The 23,213-nt window shown below is 46.8% G+C and overlaps 2 protein-coding genes across 2 annotated transcripts; both read right to left on the reverse strand.

Moving 5' to 3' along the window:
• Positions 1 to 12,989: 12,989 nt before the first annotated feature.
• OR1K1 (olfactory receptor family 1 subfamily K member 1) lies at positions 12,990 to 13,940 on the reverse strand. The gene has a single exon (XM_086323356.1). It carries the CDS (start codon positions 13,938 to 13,940, stop codon positions 12,990 to 12,992), a length of 951 nt encoding a protein of 316 aa, XP_086179482.1.
• Positions 13,941 to 21,509: 7,569 nt separating this feature from the next.
• Positions 21,510 to 22,473, reverse strand: OR5C1 (olfactory receptor family 5 subfamily C member 1). The gene has a single exon (XM_086323357.1). The coding sequence runs from the start codon at positions 22,471 to 22,473 to the stop codon at positions 21,511 to 21,513; it is 963 nt and encodes a 320-aa protein (XP_086179483.1). The 3' UTR covers position 21,510.
• Between the last annotated feature and the right edge of the window lie 740 nt (positions 22,474 to 23,213).

Here is a 23,213-nt window from a genome sequence, read left to right on the forward strand (position 1 = left end):
TAATATTTCATCATTTGAATAGACCAAACTTTATTTAACTAGTTCCTTGATATTGGATATTTAGATTCCTAGCTTTGGGCTAAAACACGTAGCATCTTTGTATTGGGGCCTATATTTTGGATCATTTTCATAGTATAGACTTCTAGAAGAGGAATTATTGGGTAATAGAAATATTTTAAAAGCTTTTATAAGCTGTCTTCTGTTCTCATTGGAAATGAAAACATGCTCTCCCAGCACCTTGACTTTGCCTTTCAAGAACAGAAATTCTGGGATAAAGTGAATAGACATAGAATGGGGAAATCCTGTCCCAGGGGAAGTGGAAACAGCACAGGCTTTGGAGCCAGCCAGATCAAATCCTGTCTGTTCCTCACTGGTGGTAGAACTTCTGGTGAGGCACCTAGCCTTCTTGAAACTCAGTTTCCTCAGCTTGGCAATGGGAACATCAGTGCTTCATGGATTGTTCAGTTGTTCTCCATGTGTGATCCCAGGACTGCAGTGTCAGCCTCACTGGGGAACTTGTTAGAAATGCAAAATCTCAGGCACCCCCCTGGACTAACTGCATTGAAAATTCTGGGAGTGGCCCAGCACACGTTTCACAAGCCCTCCAGGTGGTTCAAGTTTAAGGATCACCAACCTGTTGATTAAGGTGAGTGACAGCAGCTGTCAAAACAAGAGTTCACTGCTGTCTTTTTTTATTTGCGTAAGGGGCAGAAGGAGTTGAAATAGGAGAGCCTTCAGGTCACTTCTCTTCTTTGTTTACACGATCCTCCTTTTTGGTCATGGACTTGGGAGAAGGAATGAGAAACCAATACTTGTCTATTACAAACTGTCTTAGTAGTTTTCCAGATTCCACTTTCCTTTGGAATGAAAATCCCATGAAGGCATGGACTTTATTTTCCTCCCTGTGTATGGCATAGCCTCTATTCATTCTGGAACTAGGCTGACATTTACAGCTTTGTGGGCAAGATATAGAATCCTTCCATACCTCAGTTTCCTCATCTGAGAAGTGGGGATGAGTAACATGAGTCGATTCATAAAATACCTAGTCAGCCTTCAAATAAGTGCTGTTTTTATGATCCCCAGCACCCTCAACTGTGCCTGGCACTTGGTAAGAATTGAGTGTTTAATAATGAATATAAGGGCTCATTGAAGGCCACATCTTTTCATGGTAAGAAGTAGTAATATTTCAAAGATGAAGAAACCAAGACTTTGCAGAGTTAAGTAACAATTCCAAATTACACAGCTAGAGGGCAGGGCAAGGTTTAAACTCAGGTCTGTGGCATTCCAAAATGTATTGTTCTTAGCAAAGAAAGCAAAATGATCAAATGTCAATAAAATGATCAATTAGAAAAAAAGAGAGTGGAGAGAATAGGTTGGAGAAGGAAAACAGGAAAATAATTTTAGGAAGTGAGAGAAGAATATGAAGCTGGGTGGAGAGCTGGGTCTTCCAGGCCTACCTGTGTTTCATGTCAGAACCTTTCCTCTCTGGGGAATTCCCTGGTGGTCCATTGGCTAAGACTCCGTGCTCCCAATGCAGAGGACCTGGGTTTGATCCCTAGTCAGGAAACTAGATCCCACATGCCGCAACTAAAAATTCCACATGCCACAATTAAGACCTAGAGCAACCAAATAAAAAACAAAAAACAACCTTTCCATCTGGACTGTGGCTGTGACCAGCAATGTAGCCCCTGAGGTGTCCCCCTTTCTTCCAAAAAGTCCTTCCCAAGTCCCGTTACACCCCTGACCACACTGCCACCCGCGTTCTGGCTAAGTGGCAACGATCAGCAGTACAGTCAGCATGAACTCCAGTCCTCTCCCTGACCAGCTGTGTGCTGTTAGATAAGTCTCTTCCTCTCCCTGGACCTCTGTTTCCCCTCTTGTAATATGAGGGGTTGCAATAGATGATTTTTTTTAAGATGCGTTGAGCTCTCAGATTTTATGAATCAATGAATTTTTAAGAAATCTACTGTCACCATCATGCTATCATATTGCATTTGGTTTAATTTAATGAACAATGTAATGTTTTTCCTAGGTTGTGAAACATGCAAAGTCCTGGTGACTTAAATGACCTTGTCTCCTTTTCCCACAGGACCACCCCACCTTCAGTGTATGTACTTGCCTAAGTATTTGTTTACACATTAGACTATGAAGTCTCTGGGGACATGGACTGCATCTCATCATTTCTGTTGTCTGGTCTGAGATGACATAAGTGGTCACTACTTCAGTTCAGTTCAGTTCAGTCGCTCAGTCATGTCCGACTCTTTGCTACCCCACGAATTGCAGCACGCCAGGCCTCCCTGTCCATCACCAACTCCCGGAGTTCACTCCGACTCACGTCCATTGAGTCAGTGATGCCATCCAGCCATCTCATCCTCTGTCGTCCCCTTCTCCTCCAATCCCTCCCAGCATCAGAGTTTTTTCCAATGAGTCAACTCTTCGCATGAGGTGGCCAAAGTACTGGAGTTTCAGCTTTAGCATCATTCCTTCCAAAGAAATCCCAGGGCTGATCTCCTTCAGAATGGACTGGTTGGATCTCCTTGCAGTCCAAGGGACTCTCAAGAGTCTTCTCCAACACCACAGTTCAAAAGCATCAATTCTTCAGCGCTCAGCTTTCTTCACAGTCCAACTCTCACATCCATACATGACCATTGAAAAACCATAGCCTTGACTAGATGGACCTTTGTTGGCAAAGTGATGTCTCTGCTTTTCAATATGCTATCTAGGTTGGTCATAACTTTCCTTCCAAGGAGTAAGTGTCTTTTAATTTCATGGCTGCAGTCACCATCTGCAGTAATTTTGGAGCCCCCAAAATAAAGTCTGACACTTTCCACTGTTTCCCCATCTATTTCCCATGAAGTGATGGGACCAGATGCCATGATCTTCGTTTTCTGAATGTTGAGTTTTTTCACTCTCCTCTTTCACTTTCATCAAGAGGCCTTTTAGTTCCTCTTTCTGCCATAAGGGTGGTGTCATCTGCATATTTGAGGTTATTGATATTTCTCTCTAAGTGGGGAAAATCCCCAAGGCTGGAATAGGCTGGAATTCACCACAGTGGGCTAGAAGACTATATGTTATATAACTTTTGGTGCAGACATGCTATATATTTTTAATCAGAGATGTACTACCTGTGCTCACTGAGACCCAGATAGTTCAAATCAAGCCCTCAGCCCTGCCAAAGCCTGTAGAAATACTGGTTATAACCCAATACAATCGCATGGTGGCAGCAGAGGAGAGGGAATGAATCATTTTTTGTTTTCCTGTTAAATTAGAAGAGCACAGACTTTGGATTGGGTGATGTGGGAGATGTCTGGCACCATACACGAATCATTTTATTTTCTTTTTTTTTTTTTCGGAGTGGGGGCAGGCTGAGCAGCTTGAGGGATCTCCGTTTCCCCACCAGGGACTGAACCTGGACTATACCAGTGAAAACCAGGAATCCTAACCGCCAGGTCACCAGGGGACTCCGTGAATCATTTTACAGAATTTGTTTTTAGGAAAGAGAAGCAGAAAGTATTACATTCACATGATTTATTAATGAGTAGCAAAGAAAACAAATACTTGTTTCAGGAATAAACATACATACACTTAATTTTCACGTTATGGTCAGTGAAGGCTGAGGGAGAGTCTGGCCAGGGAGAGAAGAGGGAGCAGTGGGTTCCTGCCAGCCCCAAGTCTGGAGTCCTAAGCATCTGAGCTCAGGGAACAGCCTTCATGTCCAGATCACAAACCCCGTGACTTCTTGTCTTGCCTCCCCTGCCTGTAGCAATGAGAGTTACCAGCATGCGTTTTGACTTACTTTGTGCCAGATCATTGTGCTGAGCACTTAGATAATTTTCATAACCCCAGGGAGATAGTATCATTCTCGTTTTATAGTTAAGCAATTTTCCCAAAGTCAATCATCTAGTAAAGTCAGGACTTAAACCCAGAACTTGGAGTTTAGGAGTCAGGATCTTAGTACGCTGTAATAGTGGTTCACCCAAAAAGACTTCTGGAAAGAGATGAGGGATGCCTGTCCAGCGATTGGTGTTATGGGCTGAATTGTGTCCACCCCAAATTAGTATGTTGAAGTCCTAACCAAACCTCTCCTACCCACACCCCCGCCACCCGCCACCCCATGTGACTGTAGCTGGAGACTACAGAAAGTAATCAAGGTTGAATGAGGTCAAAGGGTGGGGCCCTAATCTGAGAGGACTGGTGTCCTTATAGGAAGAGAGCTCTCACCAGAAACCAAACCTGATGGAACCTCGACCTTGGACTTCCAGCCTTCAAAACAGTGAGAAGTAAATGTCTACTATTTAAGTCACCCACTCTATGGTATTTTGTTATAGTAGCCAAAACTAAGACACTGATTCCCATGATTTCTACAAATTCAATAAAGAAGAGAGAAATAGGATTCCTCAGACTTATTTCAAAGGAGAGTTGGCAAGTATATGGCTGTTAGCATAGCCAAGGGCTTCCCTGGTGGCTCAGAGGTTAAAGCGTCTGCCTCCAATGTGGGAGACCCAGGTTCGATCCCTGGGTCGGGAAGATCCCCTGGAGAAGGAAATGGTAACCCACTCCAGTATTCTTGCCTGGAGAATCCCATGGATGGAGAAGCCTGGTAGGCTTGGGCACTTACAGTCTCTCCTGCCCTTCCACTGACCCTACCCAGGACTCAATTGTTCAATGAATCACTTCTCTGTTGTCAAGGGCTTTGTATGTAATAGATATTGTTTCCTAATCATTAGGACCAGGTAGCCTCTGTGCTCTGTTAGCCCCTAAACAATAATGAAAACCTTACTTGTCAAGTTCCCAGGACCTATGAAGCTGGTTGCTGTTGCTGCTGCCGCTAAGTCGCTTCAGTCATGTCTGACTCTGTGCGACCCCAGAGACGGCAGCCCACCAGGCTCCCCTGTCCCTGGCATTCTCCAGGCAAGAACACTGGAGTGGGTTGCCATTTCCTTCTCCAATGCATGAAAGTGAAAAGTGAAAGTGAAGTCGCTCAGTTGTGTCCGACTCTTTGCTCATTCATAAATCCTAGAAATGCATGTCCTGTTTCCCAGTACCTGCTCCCTTGCCCTATGTGCTTAGTCACTCAGTCATGTCTGACTCTTTGCAACCCCATGGACTGTAGCCCACTAGGCTCCTCTGTCCATGGGGATTCTCTAGGTAAGAACACTGGAGCAGGTTGCCACGCCCTCCTCCAGGGCGCCCATGCTCTAGGTTAACTATAAAATTGTCCCAATGCCCCCTCCATGGTGCAGGGTTCAGCTTGGAATGCTTCTGGATCCTTTTCTGCCAATCACAGCCGGTGAGTAAGTTACCCTACAATAAACTCATTTGTTGATTATTTGGAACTGCCTGCCTCATTTTTCGGTCTCAAGATGCCTTCTCAGTTTCCTGGGCACTTTTTGTTCCATCTGTGTCCTCCAACAGAATCATAGGAATCTCTTCCCTCCAGTGTTCCTCATAACTGTCCATTATTTCCAGAGTTGTATATTTCCTTCAGCCTTTGAGTTACCTCTGAACACTTCCCAACCAGCTCAGACTTTTAATTTAAATTTATTTTTGGCCGCACTGGCTCTTTGTTGTGGCGTGAGGACATCTCTCTAAGATGTTGAGACGTGTGGGCTCCAGAGCCTGGGCTCTGAAGTTGTGGTGCGAAGGCTTAGCTGCCCTGCAGAAGGTGGGATCTTAGGCCCCTGACCAAGGGTCGAACCCTTGTCTCCTGCATTGGAAGGCAGATTCTTAACCACTGGACCTCTAGGGGAAGTCCTGGCAATCTCAAGTTTTATATGATTTAGGTCAGTGATCCTGTCGATATGCCCCAAAGACAATCTGCCTCAAAAATCACATAGGGTGGTTATTCACAATGCAGGCCCTGCTGCTTCAGAAAGCTTGAGGGTGGAGAGTAGTATATGCATTTTAATAAGCAGGCCATGTGATTCTGATGCATGGTCAGTAGATTTGGATAAGAAGCAGGTGAGGGGTTTTACTAGTCCTCATTTCAGCCTAGAGACAGATCTGTGCTCAAATACTGATTCCACCACTTTCTAGTTTGGAGCCTTGGGTGAGTTACTCCCCTGAGCTGCAGTTTCCTCATCTGTTAAATAGGCATCATAATGTGTGCTGCACAAAGTTTTTATGAGGATCAAGTGATCCTCATAAAATGAGGATGAGTGCAAACCCACAAGCACCAAATCTGGCCTGTGTTTACTCAACCTCCCACCTTGTCATTGTGGTTTCCGAGGTCTGTGGTTACTTGATTTCATGATATGTGTGGTGATGGCCATGCTTTCACCAGCTGTCAGTTGTCCTGTGGTCCCTGGAGAGAGGCAGGGCTGCTGTCTGTACGTGTGTCGGGTCCAGCTACTTGCCAAATCGGCTGACTTGATGAATTTTGCTCATTTCATCCTTCCAGCCTTTGCCAATTTCAATTTCCCTTCCCATAAGGGAGAGCCCAAAAATGTTTCAGTGTAGACTGAATCTGAGCTTGATTACGGAGTCCCTGAAAAAGGCAACCAAGAAATGACCTTGACTCTCTACAAAGAGAAAATGGATCTGGTTGTGAGATCTAGAAGTGGGGGCCATGGCTTTTACTTCCAGGAGCTCCTCCCCCAGTGACATAACTCATTCCCTCAAAGAATCCTGGTTAGATTGGCAGAGATGGTGGGGGGCAGAAACATGCTCAGAACAAGAATGTAAATCCCCCAAAGCAAAGAGAGAAAGCAAGCATTCACTGAAAGCTCAGTCCTCAGGACATTGAAGGGGCCAGGATGTGCTCCGCTGGAGACAAAGACAAGTATCAGAAAATAGTTATGGGAGCCTCACCAACTTGCTGTTACAGTGTAGCATGTCACCCCCAAAACTCGGTGGCTTAATGTTTTCATTCCTGGAAGCAACCTAAATGTCCATCCACAGAGTAATGGATAAAGAAGATATGGTACATATACACAATGGAATATTACTCAGCCATAAAAAGGAATGAAATTGGGTCATTTGTGGAGACGTGGATGACCTAGAGACCATCATACAGAGTGAAGTAAGTCAGAAAGAGAAAACAAATATCATATATTAACAAATACATGTGTGATCGAGAAAAATGGTATACTGCTGCAGCTAAGTCGCTTCAGTCGTGTCCGACTCTGTGCGACCCCAAAGATGGCAGCCCACCAGGCTCCCCCATCCCTGGGATTCTCCAGGCAAGAACACTGGAGTGGGTTGCCATTTCCTCCTCCAATGCATGAAAGTGAAAAGTGAAAGTGAAGTCGCTCAGTCGTGTCCGACTCTTAGCGACCCCATGGACTGCAGCCCACCAGGCTCCTCCGTCCATGGGATTTTCCAGGCAAGAGTACTGGAGTGGGGTGCCATTGCCTTCTCCGAGAAAAATGGTATAGGTGATCTTATTTGCAAAGCAGAGATAGAGAAGCAGGGCTTCCCTGGTGACTCAGTGGCAAAGAATCTGCCTGCCCTTTCTGGAGACACAGGTTCAATTCCTGATCTGGGAAGATTCAACATACCATGGAGCAACTAAGCTGTGTACCCAACCACTGAGCTCATGCTCTAGAGCCTGGGAACCGCAACTACTAAAGCCTGAGTATTCTGGAGCCCGTGAACAGCAACAAGGGAAGCCACTGCAGTAAGAAGCCCGCACACTGAAAGTAGAGAGTAGCTCCTGCTTGCTGCAACTAGAGAAAAGCCCACATAGCAATAAAGACCCAGCACAGCCAAAAAATAAATAAAATTTAAATAATAATATTTAAAAAAGAGAAACAGAGATACAGACATAAAGAACAAATGTACAGATACCAAGGGGGAAAGGGGAAGTGGTGGAATGAATTGGGAGATTGGGATTGATGTATATACACCATTGATACTATGTATAAAATAGATAACTAATGAGACCCTACTATATAGCACAGGGAACTCTACTCAGTGCTCCGTGATGACCTAAATGAGAAAGGAATCCAAAAAAGAGAAGAGATATATATACACATATAGCTGATTCACTTTGCTGTACAGAAGAAACTAATACAATATTGTAAAGCAACTATACTGCAATAAAAATTAATTAAAAAATATTTTTACTCTTGTGTCAGTGAGACAGCCTGGGTTTCTGTTCTTGTGTCTGCAGGTCAGCTGGAGGCTCTGCTCTGCACTGGTCTTCCTGGATCGCCTTGAGGACTGGGAAAGCTCTGCTCAGTGTGTTTTTTATTCTCTGCTGGGGGCCAGTGGGCTAGCTGGGCATGTCCTTCTCATGGCAAAGAGAAAAACACAAGAGAAAAAACCCAATATCTGAGCTTCTTTTCAGGTCTATGTCATGCCTCCCAATATCTTGTTGGCCAAAGCAAGTTGGATGGCTGAACCCCAAATCCCAGATGAAGGGCAAAGTTATGTGGCCAAGGATTCAGGGATGGGTGAACTGGGGCCATTAATCACCACTGTGATCCATCAGACTCCTCACATCGCCCTTATCTCCATTCATTGCTCCCTCTTTGATGCTTCCATACATCTCTCCTGGCTTTGATCATAATCTGTGTTCCTGTTATTAAATTCGTGAAGGCTATAATAGCCAGGACATGGAAGCAACCTAGATGTCCATCAGCAGATGAATGGATAAGAAAGCTGTGGTACATGTACACAATGGAGTATTACTCAGCCATTAAAAAGAATACATTTGAATCAGTTCTAATGAGGTGGATGAAACTGGAGCCTATTATACAGAGTGAAGTAAGCCAGAAAGAAAAACACCAATACAGTATACCAACGCATATATATGGACTTTAGAAAGATGGTAACGACAACCCTGTATGCGAGACAGCAAAAGAGACACAGATGTATAGAACAGTCTTTTGGACTCTGTGGGAGAGGGAGGGGGGTATGATTTGGGAGAATGGCATTAAAACATGTATAATATCATATGAGAAATGAATCGCCAGTCCAGGTTCGATGCAGGATACAGGAAGCTTGGGGCTGGTGCACTGGGATGACCCAGAGGGATGGTATGGGGAGGGAGATGGGAGGGGGGTTCAGGATGGGGATGCACGTGGAGGATGCATGTTGATGTATGGCAAAACCAATACAATAAAAAAAATAAATAAAATTAAAAAAAAGAAATTAAAAAAAACCATCATAGGAAAAAAAAAAATACGTGAAGGCAAGTGCTGTCTGTTGTCCTCCTGCCCAGTACATAATCATAACAGAGAATGCAGAGAGCATAGAGAGCAAAGAAAAGAAGAGAGTAAAAACACAAGCAACTGAAAAGAGAGAACGGGGCAGACACATAAGAGACATGAAAAGGATGAGCGAGGGAAACATCCTTGGTTTAGAGTGAGAGAAACTGCTTGCTGATAAACAGCTTCTTAAAATACTGATCCGTTCCTCATATTCTAAAGCAGTCATTTTCACATTTAGAAAAAGTCTTCATGTTTTTATTTTTCAAGTCTAATAGTTGCATTTTCCCTGTGGCTGCCCTTGCATGAAAGAAGACTTGGATTATAGAAATTGTTTTGGTCCCTTAGAAGAAGTAATCAGTTTGCCATTTATGATCAGAGACTCTTTCACAACTAAGATCTCTCCAGTTGTTTTACCTTTGAAATGAAGGTGGCCTTACATTATGATGCAAAAAGCCTGCACTGGAAGAGAGGCTGGAGAGGCAGACTCAGTTCTTTTCTTGAAATGCAATTGTTTATTTTTTCTGGGTGACGTGGTTCCTAGCACTACCTAGTATTGGCATAAATGAAGGGTTAGTAATATCGATGCTAGGAGGGCGAAAGTCACTCAGTGGTCAAGGACTGTATCTCTATCCATGGAATTCTCCCGGCAAGAATACTGGAGTGGGTAGACATTCCCTTCTCCAGGCAATCTTTCTGACCCAGGAATCAAATCTGGGTCTCCTGCATTGCATGCAAATTCTTTACCATCTGAGCCATCAGGGAAAACCCATGCTAGGAGGGTGGGCTAGATTGATTCTGAAATGGTCAGAAGTCATTTCAGGACAAAGTCAGGGAATACAGTGGGTAAGGAGAAGCAGTTCAAAGTCCTTCTGAGGGGTGACTGCAAACCCATGAAGCTGAAGCAGCCTCCCTGGGTACCATCTCTTTCAAGGGAACTGCTTGGAAGTGAGTCAATTTGCATAGGCTTGTTTGCTTATGGTGTTAAAAACTGTTCTTTGTAGTTCATGTGAAAAGGATGCAGGGAGAATTCTTTGGTGGATTTTTGAACTCAGTGGCTTTTCTTGGTTGGGGATGGGGGAAGGTTTCATACTCTTATCTCCTGGTCAATATCATCTTTTAGGGCTTCCTGAAGTAAAACAAGAAACCTGATCTAGGTGGGGGGTGGGATGGGAATGGGGCCCAGGGACCGATAGGCCTACTGACTGAGGCTACTTATGTGCCCCCCATCCCCCTCTCTTGCCTGTCTTACTGGGGGTCTGGAAGTAGATCAGGCATCATCCAGCCCAGCACCTGACACATAGAAGATGGTCAATAACTATTTATTAACTTGAATTGAGTGATGGTTTGTGGTGTGGTTGAAAGAGCCTGAGACTGAGTTAGGAGAACTGGGGCTAAAATTGGCTGGTGGAGCCAACCAGGAGAAGCCTCCTCTCTTCTCTGAGCCTCATTTTTCCTACATGCATAGTGGGGGTTTCTCCCTGGGCGTTCATGAGACCTGAAAGCACTTTTGACACTGGTTATGGTCATCCTGGAGAAGGAACTGATCATGCTGGGACAGAGATGGAATGCCTTGGTCAGAGACCAAGGTCAGAAGCTGGGCTGTGCTACAATGTGGGTGGTGGGGACAACTCGTCCAGGGATGGGGCCTCTTTGGGGGGCTGAACAGGATGACCAGGTCAAGGCTGGTGGCCCAGAAAAAGCATCGATGATCCCTTGAGCCCCATAGGGCCCCTCTCCCCTTATGCTGAAGAAAAGAGACGAGAGGCCAGACGAGATGACAGCAGAGCACGTGTATATCTCTGTGCCAGGTTCTCAAGACTCTGGCAGAACTCAGGTGAGGTCCCTGATGGCCAGCAGATGACATACCTTATGTCATAGGCTGAGGTGTGGACTGGGTGATGAGCATCACCACCAGTATTTTTCTGAAACTTCAGAGACGAGTGAGGGGGAAGCAGGTTGTGGGGCTATTGATAGAGGAGCAAGGATATGGCATCAACCTGGGCCTTGGGGTTGGGAGGACTGTGGGTCAGGTGGACATGAAGGTGGTCTCATGTCACCACAGGGCCAAGTGACGGGGCGCTGGAGGGCCAAGCCAGGAAGCCTGAAGGTTACCACTGACTCTGTGTGACCCGGGCAGGTCCCTTAAACACTCTGGGCCTCAGTTTCCCAGTTTATCAAAGTAAGGGTTTGGAATGGATCAGGGGCCCCTCAGGGCCGTGAGGAAGATGCACTGGGGAGGCTGAGAAGATGGGTTCCCTAGAGGGTCCCTCTGACCCTTACTCCTGCTTTCTCCCCTTCATTTTAGATAGTATGTTTCTGGGTAAGATTTCATTGAAAATAAAAAAGAGTTGTGGTTTACGGTTTGGTTTTCTAAAGCCAGTGGTCCAAAGACCTTTAAGTTTTCTTTTAGATATAAAATGGCATAGGATAGCAGTTCTAGGATCAGGTGGTGGCCGACTCATTAGTGGGAACTGGAAGGGCCCGTGGATAATCCAGCCCTAGGACTGCTGTAGCCTGCAAGTTCTTTCACTGAGGCCACCGAACTCGGGATCTGGGTTCTATGGGACCCAGTTAAAATGCACCTGAAGGGCTTGAGCAGCAGAAGTGCTTGCTCTGACTCTGCTATGGACTAACTCACCGTCTTTGAGCCTCCATTTCCTCATCTGTAAAGTAGCTATAAGAATACCCATGCTTGGACTTCCCTGGTGGTCCTGTGGTTAAGAATCCTCCTGCCAATGCAGGGGACAAAGGTTCGATCCCTGGTCCAGAAAGATCCCACATGTCAATGATCAACTAAGCCTGTGTGACACAACTACTGAGCCCACGCTCTAGAGCCTGTGCTCCGCAGCAAGAGAAGCCACTGCAGTGAGAAGCCAGAGCTCTGCAGTGAAGCAGAGCCCCTGCTTACCACAACTAGAGAAAGCCGGCATGCAGCAACGAAGACCCAGCACAGCCAAAGCAAGGGAAGAAAATGCAAAACCCCTAGAATTAAAAAAAATATGTGTAGTGCTGACATATGAAAAAAACTAAAAAAAAAAATACCTCTTCCATCTGCACCAATGCCTACCCTGTCCCTTGTCTGTCTTGCTTAAGTTAATTTATCTATTTACACTGCATGCCTACTGCCTTCTCCTACTACAGAATGCCAGGGGGAGCTGAACAGGCAGGATCATAGCAAACAAGTACAAGAACAAAGGGTAAGAAAAATGGACAGCTTCTAAGTGCTCATAAACATAAAAAATACACTCATTTATTCATCTCAGATGCCCAGAGTACTTCCTCCGTGCCAAACTGGGTTCACTGGGTGAGGTCAGTCCTTGACACACGGGTCTGTGAATTTTAGCCTCTGTCCCAGACAGATAAGAAGTCAGTTTTTTGAGAAAACATGGTGATGTGATGGAAAACACAGTCCCAATCCCCACCCCCACCCACCCCCCCAAGCAAGATCTGGGTAGCACAGCCTTCCATATAGCTTTAAGCCCAAATACAACAAAAAAATGGTAGAATGCACCCTCTAAATGCCTGGAAGTGACTCTTAGAAGAGGGCTTGGTATTGCTGAAAGGGCCTAGGTTTTGACACCTAAAAATGGTGTAAACTTGGTAAAGTCAAATCTTCTACTCTGAGCCCCAGTTTCTTCATCTGTGAAACTGGGTCATAAAAATCTGCTTCACTGGTTGTTGTGGCATAATGTCAGGTCAGGTGAGGACCTGCACTACAGTAGCACTCAGAAAGGGATCGCCATTATTATGGTTTTGGAAAAAGCACAGAGCTGATAATGGCAGTCACGAGTGTCACCGTGGGCGATGCAATCCACCCTTGGTGGGGTCCAGGCCTCAGGAGTCAGCCCCTGAGATCCTTCGCTGAGTGAAAAGGGCTCTGAGTGCCCCCTGCACATCACGGTTCCGGAGGCTATAGATGACCGGGTTCAGCATGGGCGTGACCACGGTGTACATGACGGTGGCCACACGGCCCCGCTCGGCCTCATACCGGGACGTGGGCTGGAAGTAGACTGCAATGACTGTCCCGTAGAAGAGGCCCACCACGGCCAGGTGGGAGCCACAGGTGGACACAGCCCGGAGCCTCCCCGCGGCTGACGGCAGCCGGAGCACCGCAGCTGCAATGGCCCCGTAGGAGGCGAGGATGAGCAGAAAGGGAGTGACCACCACTGCGGCGCCCTCGGTGAAGATGAGCAGCTGGATGTGCCGGGTGTCAGAGCAGGAGAGCCTTAAGAGAGGCTGGTGGTCACAGAAGAAGTGGGGCACTTGGTGGGAGGCACAGAAGGACAGGCGGGCCATAAGCAGGATATGCAGGAGGGAGTGGACGTGGGACACGAGCCATGCTGTCCCCACCAGGGCTGTGCACATGGCCCGGGACATCCTTGTGGCATAGTGGAGGGGGTGCCGGATGGCTACGTAGCGGTCATAGGCCATGGCAGCCAGGAGGCAGCTGTCAGTTACACCCAGGGCAAAGAAGAAGTACATCTGGGTCAGACAGCCAGCCAGGGAGATGGAGCGGTTGTGGGCCAGCAGGTTGGCCAGCATCTTAGGTACCGTAACGGAGGTAAAGCAGAGGTCAGCAAAGGACAGGTGGGCCAGCAGGAAGTACATGGGAGTGTAAAGGGCTGGACTGGCTCGGATGGCGGCCACGATGAGTCCATTACCCAGGATGCCCGCCACATAGAGGACCAAGAAGAGCATGAAAAGAGGTCGCTGCTGGCTGGGATTTGTTGTTAGTCCCAGTAGGATGAATGGGCTTCCTTCTGAAGACTCATTGGCAGCATCCATGGCTAGGCTGCTTCTTCACCTGGAACCCCAGGGGCTTCATTCCATTGCTGAGTCATCTCCTCAGTGTCAAAGGTAAAGGGTGAAGGGCCATTGAGTTGCTCAAGGCTTTCTGGCCACGAGGGAAGTCATGACAGCCCTGTGGCTACACACAGATGTGACTGTGAGCAATTTCCCTCCTCTCCAGGTCTTAGGTTCTCTATCTGTAGAGTAAGGGAGCTGAATCAGGTGAACTTGAAAACTGCTTCCAACTTGAATACATTGTGATTTGCAGCAAAAACAGAACAAAAATATTGCCCAGGATGTGGACCAAAGAAGGAAGAAACACAAAAGGAAAGATGAGAGAGAGGATCAAAATCAGGGAGAGATTTGACCAATGGGTATTTATTTGGGGGAAAGTCAGAGTGGACAAGAAAACCAAGATGGAAGTGAGGAACTCATCTAAGAAATAAAATTCCAAACATGAAGGGCATATATGTATTGAAATGAATATAAATCGATAGCACCTGAATGCAAACATGATGTTTTAGAGCACTAAGGATCAACAGAAGAACCTGTCCCTCCCAAGGGCAGGGATGTAAGGATCTGATGATGTTGCTGCTGCTGCTGCTGCTGAGTTGTTTCAGTCGTGTCTGACTCTGTGCGACCACATAGATGGCAGCCCACCAGGCTCCTCTATCCCTGGGATTCTCCAGGCAAGAATACTGGAGTGGGTTGCCATTTCCTTCTCCAATGCATGCATGCATGCTAAGTCGCTTCAGTCGTGTCTGACTCTGTGCGACCCTATGGACAGCAGCCCACCAGGCTCCTCTGTCCACAGGATTCTCTAGGCAAGAATACTGGAGTGGGTAGCCATTTCCTTCTCCACTGATGATGTTGAGATACCCAGACTGCCATCCACTGTGTCCTCAATAGTAGGTGATGGGACACAGCTGAGCAATATCATTAAATTCTGAAGAAAAAAGATTTTGAACTTAGGATGCTAGCTTAACTTCATGCATGTGCGTGCTCAGTCCTATCCGACTCTTTGCGACCCTGTGGACTGTAGTCTGCCACGCTTCTCTGTCCATGGGATTCTCCAGGCAAGAATATTGGAGTGGGTTGCCATTCCCTTCTCCACGGGATCTTCCCGACCCAGGGATTGAACCCGAGTCTCTACACTTTTAATCAAGAGTGAGAAAAGAAGAAAGAAAATATGAGACTTGCAAAAAAAAAGAACCAAAGAATCTAAATGATTCCTAGTATTCCTGGAAAACTCTTCCCATGAAATCAAACACATACAGCATCAAGAAAATGCACAGCCCTTTATGGGAAACTCGTGCAGATAGGTGGATACACCTATCAGATGCAGAGACTTGACTCTTAAGGACAGAGACATTTCAATGCTTCCATTTTTTTCCTGTCTGAATCTCACTGCAGAAATCTTGGATGATTCTCCAAGAAGGGTCTTAAAAGGAGAGGGGTTTTAGGACAGGTTTCCTGAAGGCTATGTTGAGACCAGCTCTGCATCCTTATCCATTAAAAGAAAATAAAGACCCTACCTACCCTATTGTCTTCCTTTTTCTCCTCCACTGAATAAGAAGAATCTTTTGGCTTTGGATTCCTGGAGAACATTGGTTTTTTTCCCCCTCAATTATGTCCCACCTTCCATGAAGGTAAGAGGATCAAGGTGAGTGGAAAGGATGGAGAGGGGAAGCCTGCTTATGAAATGGCTTTTTCGGAAACTGGAACTACTTAAACTTGGGAACTGACCCAAGTTTAAGCTACCCAGTCTATTCTTCTCAGGTATTCTGTGAAGGAAGGCTGAGCTATGCATGCGTGTGTGCTAAGTCGCTTCAGTTGTTTCCAACTCTTTGCCACCCCAGGGACTGTAGTCTGCCAGGCTCCTCTGTCCATGGGATTCTCCAGGCAAGAATACTGGAGTGGGTTGTCATGCCCTCCTCCAGGGGATCTTCCTGACCCAGAGATAGAATCCATGCCTCTTATGACTCCTGCATTGGCAGATGGGTTCTTTACCACTAGCACCACCTGGGAAGCCCTCTAACCTGAGTTTAAATGGGTCTCAGTAAGCATTCAAATACACTGAGCTGTTGGCAGAAACATTCATCTGTAATTACAAACACACTGGTGCAGGCATGCAGGCATGTTTGGCCTCTAGTTATGCTCTGCAAACACATAGGCATGACCGATCATGTACAGAAATGTGGACACAGACATCTAACTAAGAGATGAGTGTAACCACCAGATCCATAGATGCAGATCATCCTAAACATAAACCGAGGGTCCGGTGCAATCACAAAATAGTGCTGAGGCCAGAGGGTGACGCTCATTCACAGCCTCCTGTTCATGGAGGCTGCTGGTACCACACACAGCTCCGGGACCCACGATGCCCATTCATGCTTTCACTGACCGAGTGGTCTGTGTCAGTTCTCCACCACTGTCTGTCCACGCCTCCTGGTCACCCCCCATCACACAGTCACATCTTGTGCTTCCAGCCCTAGAGGCCCAGGGCCTCGCAGCTTCCCACTCAAGTCTCCTGCTGGGCACAGCAGAGATGTGCCACCCTAGAGGGGCATGTTCACCTACACACCGCTTCCCCTCCCCCAACGATGACACGGTGGGGCAGCGATGGTAACGCACAGTCTCAGTCTCACACCAACAGCACCTGTTCTCACAGTCACATGAACAGCTCATGCCCCCAGCCAAGCTCAAGAGGACAGAGGCGCGTGCTCTCCAGCCTGGCCCTTGCCCCAGTTGTACCATCTGGCTTCGCCACATCACAGGAGGAGCAGCAGCGGGGACCAGGTGTAGCCGGACACTGAAGGGTCTGGGGAGGGAGTTATTGGCCACATTTAGGAGGTTTGGGGCCTTGGGAGTACCTTAGCTTCTCCCAGAGAAAACACCCTTCCCCTGGGCCCCCTCCCTGGGCCGAGAGGCAGCTCAGCTCTGGGGCTTGTTTTCCTTCCTCTCTGGGGCCCAATTTGACTGGGGAAGGAGTTGTTGGTGCCACCTCTAACTTGGGGGACCCCAGGAGTCCTGTGCATGGTGAAGCTGCTGCTCCCCAGTCCTTGTCTTGTGGGGTCCAGAGCCCCAAGCCTGGGGTTTGCAGCAGCAGCTTCTGGAGCTAAACGTCTTGTCCCCTCAGCTGTTGCCGGGGCTTCTTGTAGGAAATGTAGGAGTGTGGGAGCATTGTGCCTCTGGGGACTGCGGCAGTTGTACACCTGAGTGACTGTGACATGTGTGTGTGTGTGTGTAGGATTGTATGCCTGTGTGTGGACAGAGTGACCAGGTCTCTGTCAAATGAAACGTGTCCATGAGCTTGAGTGTGTGTCCGCATGTCCACTGTACGTGTGTCTGCGGAGGGCAGTGACACCTGAGAGTGTTTCTTGGTGCATAATGGTTTCTGGTAGGGAACTGGCTCTCTGTTGGAGGGGGCATGTGTTTCTGTGTGTGTTTATAGCCTTCCAGATGGGAATGGCTTTGCATGACTCAGCACTGGAACAACCATGAAGGGTTGTACCTTTTGAACACAGCATCTTCCATGGTTCCCTACTACCTATTGAATAAAGTCCAAATTCCCCTGCCTGATATCCAGCCTGTGGGGCATCCTTCCTATCCCCAGATCTTCAGTCTTCAGACTTCTCTCCACCTCTTTTCCAACAACCCATCTCTAGTCAGTTAAACCGGTCTCCTAGAGTCTCCTGTGCATGCAGAGCTTGTGTTACCTCTGTGCCCTGTGCGCGCCCGTTTCCCCCCATCGAATGTCCCTTTCCCTCAATTCCCACGCATGCTGCAGGGCCCCGCTGGTTTTGTGCAGTAGGTGCCCTAATCAGTCTTCCCCACCCCAAACCTGCTTTTGTCCTAATTGCTTGTCTTAGTAGATGGTGTTGAAGAAAGTTTAAAAGGAAATATCAATATTTGATCAGAAATGGGGAACTTTCCTGGGCATCTCACTTTAGGAATGAGGATCTGACTGTATTTCAACCGTTATCCCCCAGGTTGGGCTCTGTTATTGTCTTCCAATGCCTTCCCTTCCCTCTTGTTTCTTTTCTTTTTTTTAAAAATTATCTATTTGATTAATTAATTTGGTTGTGCTGGGTCTTCACTGCTGTGTGCAGGCTTTCTCTAGTTGTGGTACATGGACGTCTCATTGCAGTGGCTTCTCTACTAGGGGAGCACAGACTCTAGGGCACACAGGATTCAGTAGTTGCTGCACATGGGCTCAACAGCTTCGACTCTCAGGCTCCAGAGCTCAGGCTTGGTAGATGTGGCACACGGGCTTAGTTGCTTTGTGGCATGTGAGATCTTCCCGGATCAGGGATCAAACTGGTGTCCCATGCATTGCAAGGTGGATTCTTAAACTGGATCATCAGGGAAACCCATTATTTTCTTATCTATCAAGTTAGCCCAGCATAGCAGTCTGAAACTTCATGTTTCCTCCAGTGGATGTATAGGATTGATGTGATTATCGTATCTGGCTGTTCCAAGGATGCTAAAAATGTGGAAGGACCCATGGACACCCTGTACGGTCAAGATGATGGAAGGGCTGTATGCCTCTGGAAACTTTCCTTTAATTGTGGTGGGAACTATATGTCATGAGAGCCCCCCAAAGAAGAAAAGACCACAGAGGATGTCTCTGAGTATAAGCCACTGAGCTGGGGGCAAACCTTCTATTCTCATTCCCACAGGTGCCAACTCTTCTGACAATGTCCCCAACCATTGTCATTGCATGTGAGTTGTCATGGTAATAGGAGGCAAGAACTGGGAAAGGATTATAAAACCTTGTGGTGGGAGAAGGGGCTTTAATTCATTTAGTGAAAGTGAAAGTGAAGTCGCTTAGTCGTGTCCGACTCTTTGCAACCCCATGGGCACCAGGCTCCTCCGTCCATGGCATTTTCTAGGCAAGAGTACTGGAATGGGTTGCCTTTTTTACTTCTCCAGGGAACTTCCTGACCCAGGGATCGAACCCAGGTTTTCCACATTGTAGGCAGATGCTTTTGCCATCTGAGCCACCAGGGAAGTCTCAGTTCTTAATTCATTTAAGCCTTTGTCAAATTGTGCTAAGTTTAGGCTATTGTGCCCACTGCTGTCAACAGATGGGGTCATCAGGAAGTAGGGTGATCAGCCATTCTGGTTTGTCCAGGACAGAAGAGGTTATTTGGACATGGGATTTAAAGTTTAAAAAACTAGGACAGTTCTGGGAAAATCAGGACAAGTTGGTGACCCTGTCAGGAAACCTATAAAATTCTCTATGGTTTGAGGAGACAGTATAGTTCACATCTCTCTCTCTCTCTCCATTAGTCTGGGACCTCCAAGAAGACTATAGTTACTAAGGAGAGACCTGGTTCTGGTATCAGGGGGTATCACCTCCCCAGGGAGCTGGGATGAACCTCCAGCCTTCCTTCAGTCTAAGTTCCAGCAGCTGATTTCTCCTTGAAAGGAAGTCGGGAGTGGTGAGACCAGCCCTGGCTGAAGCCCAAGGAACACACTCCATGGGGCACCTATATGGGGGCAACAATGAGGCTTTGCTTGAGCCACCCCTGGCCTCATCTCAACCATAATCAGGGAGGACTGGAAAGGGGAACAGACAGTAGCTGACATTTACTCTGGCCAGGCTCCATCTCTCCCTGGAAGCACCTACTATAACTTCTGGGGTCCACTCCTGTCCTGCTCCTGCATAGAGGGGCTTCCCAGCAGAATGCAGTGCCTTGGGCCTTGCTCATGTGTAACTTAATTAGATAAAGAAAATCTGTCAAAACTATAAACTCTGGGTAGATAAAAATCTCAAGAATGCTGGATCTGAAGGGCCCAGAAAGACCTAACGCTTGGAGCACTGTGGTTGCCTTTGCCCAAGAGGTAATGGCATTCCCTCTCCTAACCCCAACTCTGTCTCTAGATGTTATAGTCTTAACACAAAGCAGTCTACCATACCTGACCATGTACATATCTAAGCAAGCTCATAACTCTCAGTGAAACTTAAATCCACCAATAATTAGCTCCTACTCTTATGTTTTAAGGAACATTATCCATTTCCATAACCCTAAATATATCTCAAATTGAAGTCACCCCAAACATGTCAGTTTGATACTCAAAATACTCTTCTTCTTATGCCTAATTCTCATCTAGTTCTGAACCTAGGCTAACTGTAATAATAACTAGATTGTGACTTAAACTTGTCACAAACATTATTCACATGCCAGCTTAACTTAAATCTAACAGAGCTCTAACAGGAACTAAGCTCTAACCCAAATTTAAGCTACCAGTGGGAATAAAACCTGAATTCTAATCTTAAGTAGTCTTTCCCTCTAACACTAGCAATAAAATAGTTTTAATATTTCTTTTTTAAAAACTGAAGTATAGTTTATTTACAATGTTATGGTAGTTTCAGGTGTACAGCAAAGTGATTCAGTCATTAATTAATTGTTAGTTGCTCAGTCATGTCTGACTCTTTGCTACCCTATGGACTATAGCCTGCCAGGCTTCTCTGTCCATGGAATTCTCCAGACAAGAATACTTTTTCAGATTCTTTCCCTTTATAGGTTATAAGAAAAATATTTTTAAACTTCTCTATTTTAATTTATTTCTTTGCTACACCACACAGCATGTGGGATCTTTAGTTCCCCAAATCAGGGATCGAATCTGTGCCCCATGCAGTGGAAGCAGGGAAGTCCCTCTTACAAAATAGTAAGTGTAGTTCCTGAGTTCCTTGTTGGTGCTCTGTTTTATATACAGCAGTGTGTGTATGTTAGTTCTAATATTTCTAAGAAGAGCTCAAATTTATTTGAACCCTGACTCCTATATTTTCCCCAAATCTACTATTCATTACAATCAATCCAAATTGATCAATTTACATAATTTTAATTCAGTCCTAAGTTTGTCCAGTTGCTTTTAAATTCTGAACCTAACTCTGGCTTTACCCTAACTCTAACTTTAGTCTTAGCCATAACAGGAATCCTAACCCTGTTCTAACCATAACCATAATTCAGACCCTTTCCTAATCTCTGTCACAGCCCTGAAGTAACCTAATCTTGGTTGAATTTTCACACAACTGTGGGATTTTAGGAATGAGATCATGTGTATTCTCAGTTATCCTGAGAGATGGAATATGCGGCTTCATAGGGAAAGATATTTGCCTGCCCAGATCCTATCCCAGTCTTTGGCATAAGTGGGTTCTGAAGTTGCTCTCTTGGGCTCAAAGTGAGAAGTGTGACTCACTGGTCACAAAGGACGTTAGAAAACCAAGGCTCTAGAACACTTGCGGCCAGCACAGACCTTATCTGGTGTTTCTGGGTATCAGCCTCTTGGAAATTCAAGTGGCAAATAAATAGTTACTGCACCTGGTAACATGCTTTGAACATGGAGGAGCCTAAGGCAAACTCAACAGCAAATTCACTTGATCTTGGTTCTGGCTGGGTCTAGAGTACTTCAGGTTCCTGTCTGCTGTCTGTAAACCTCAGTTTTTCCCCTTTCTTCCACCTCAAACAAGGACAAGGGACACCCAGCCCGTGCCAGGGGCCGGGAAGAGCCCACCTCATCCCTCCAGAGTCAGTCCTAACGCCAGCCTGCAGCCCTTTCACTGGTGCCTCCGCCGTGGACCGCAGCATCGGCTCCAAGTCCTTCTGAGCGCCTCCTTGACCTCTTTGTTGCGGAGGCTGTAGATGAGCGGGTTGAGAGCTGGGATGACAAGGGTGTAGAACACGGAGGCCATCTTATCAGTGTCCAGGGCGTAGCTGGAGCTGGGACGCAGGTACATGAAGATGAGTGTCCCGTACAGCATGGCCACACCCGTGAGGTGGGAGCCACAGGTCGAGGCTGCTCGCCACCGGCTCTCGGCCGAGCGCATGCGGATCACAGCGCCGGCGATGAACCCGTAGGACACGGCGATGGCCGACACGGTGGCTGTCTGGATGAAGCCACAGACGGCGAAGAGGAGGAGTTCATTGAGACTGGTGTCGTTGCAGGAGATGGCCAGCAGGGGGGGAATATCGCAGAAGAAGCTGTTCACCTCCCGGGAGCCGCAGAAGCTCAGGCGGAAGGTGAAGGTCGTGTGGACCACGGTGCTCACTGCCCCGCCCAGGCCGGAGGCTCCCAGCAAGACCAGGCACAGACGCCGGGACATGGCCGTGGTGTAGAGAAGAGGGTTTCCGATGGCCACGTAGCGGTCATAGGCCATGGCTGCCAGCAGGCAACACTCGGCATCGGCCAGCCCTGTGAACAGGAACATTTGGAGAACACAGGCTGCGTAAGGGATGCTGGCGCGAGGCAACAGCTGGTCCACAAGCATCTTGGGGCCGATGGCTGAGGAATAGCAGGCATCTAGCAGGGAGAGGTTGGCCAGGAAGAAGTACATGGGTGTGTGGAGCTGGGCGTCTATGTGGATCAGCAGCACCATGCCTGCGTTTCCCAGCAAGCTCACCAGGTAGACGGGCAGGAAGATGAGGAAGAGGGTCAGGCGCAGGTCCCAGCGGTCTGTGATGCCCAGGAGGATGAACTCAGCAGGGGCACCCCAGGTCCAGGTGAAGTTCTCAGGTGTCATTTTGCAGGACAGAGTCTGAGGAGAGACAAAGCAGGAGGGAGGTGAGGAAAAGGTCAGGACCATGACCAGCCAGAACGCACTTTGTACTAGGAACAGATTTGGGTGAGTCCTAACTGTGTAATAAAAGTGTGATGTGTGTGGACAAACCACAGCACTTCTCAAAACCTGTGTTTAAAAGAATCCTTCATTTGGCAAAATTAATACAATATTGTAAAGTTTAAAAATAAAATAAAAATTTTAAAAAGAATCCTTCAATTAAAAATATATAAAATTTTAAAATTTATATAAAGAGGTAATTTTAAAATTATCTCTTTAGTGCTAAGTCCCTGCCACTTCCCAGGTAGCTCAGCTATAAAGAACCTGTCTGCCAGTACAGGAGACTTAAGTGATGAGGGTTCAATCTCTGGGTAGGGATGATCCCTGGAGGAGGGCATGGCAACCCACTCCAGTATTCTTGCCTGGAGAATGCCATGGACAGAGGAGCCTGGCTGGCTATAGTCCATAGGATCGCAAAGAGATGGACATGACTTGAAGCAACTTACCACACACACGCTACTACTTAACCTCCGTGAGAATGGGACACTTGCCTGGCTTACTCAATTTTGAATCCACAGTACTGAGAACATTGCTGGGCACATAGTAATTGCTCAATAAATAAAGGCACACTTCATTTTATTGCACTTTATAATGCTTCGCAGATGGTAGTTTTTTGTTTTTAAACAAATTGAAGATTTGTGGCA

This window comes from Bos grunniens, chromosome 11, assembly GCF_055505025.1.
Source record: "Bos grunniens cultivar Pamir isolate PY7600 chromosome 11, Bosgru_T2T1.0, whole genome shotgun sequence".
Classification (NCBI taxonomy): Eukaryota; Metazoa; Chordata; class Mammalia; order Artiodactyla; family Bovidae; genus Bos; species Bos grunniens.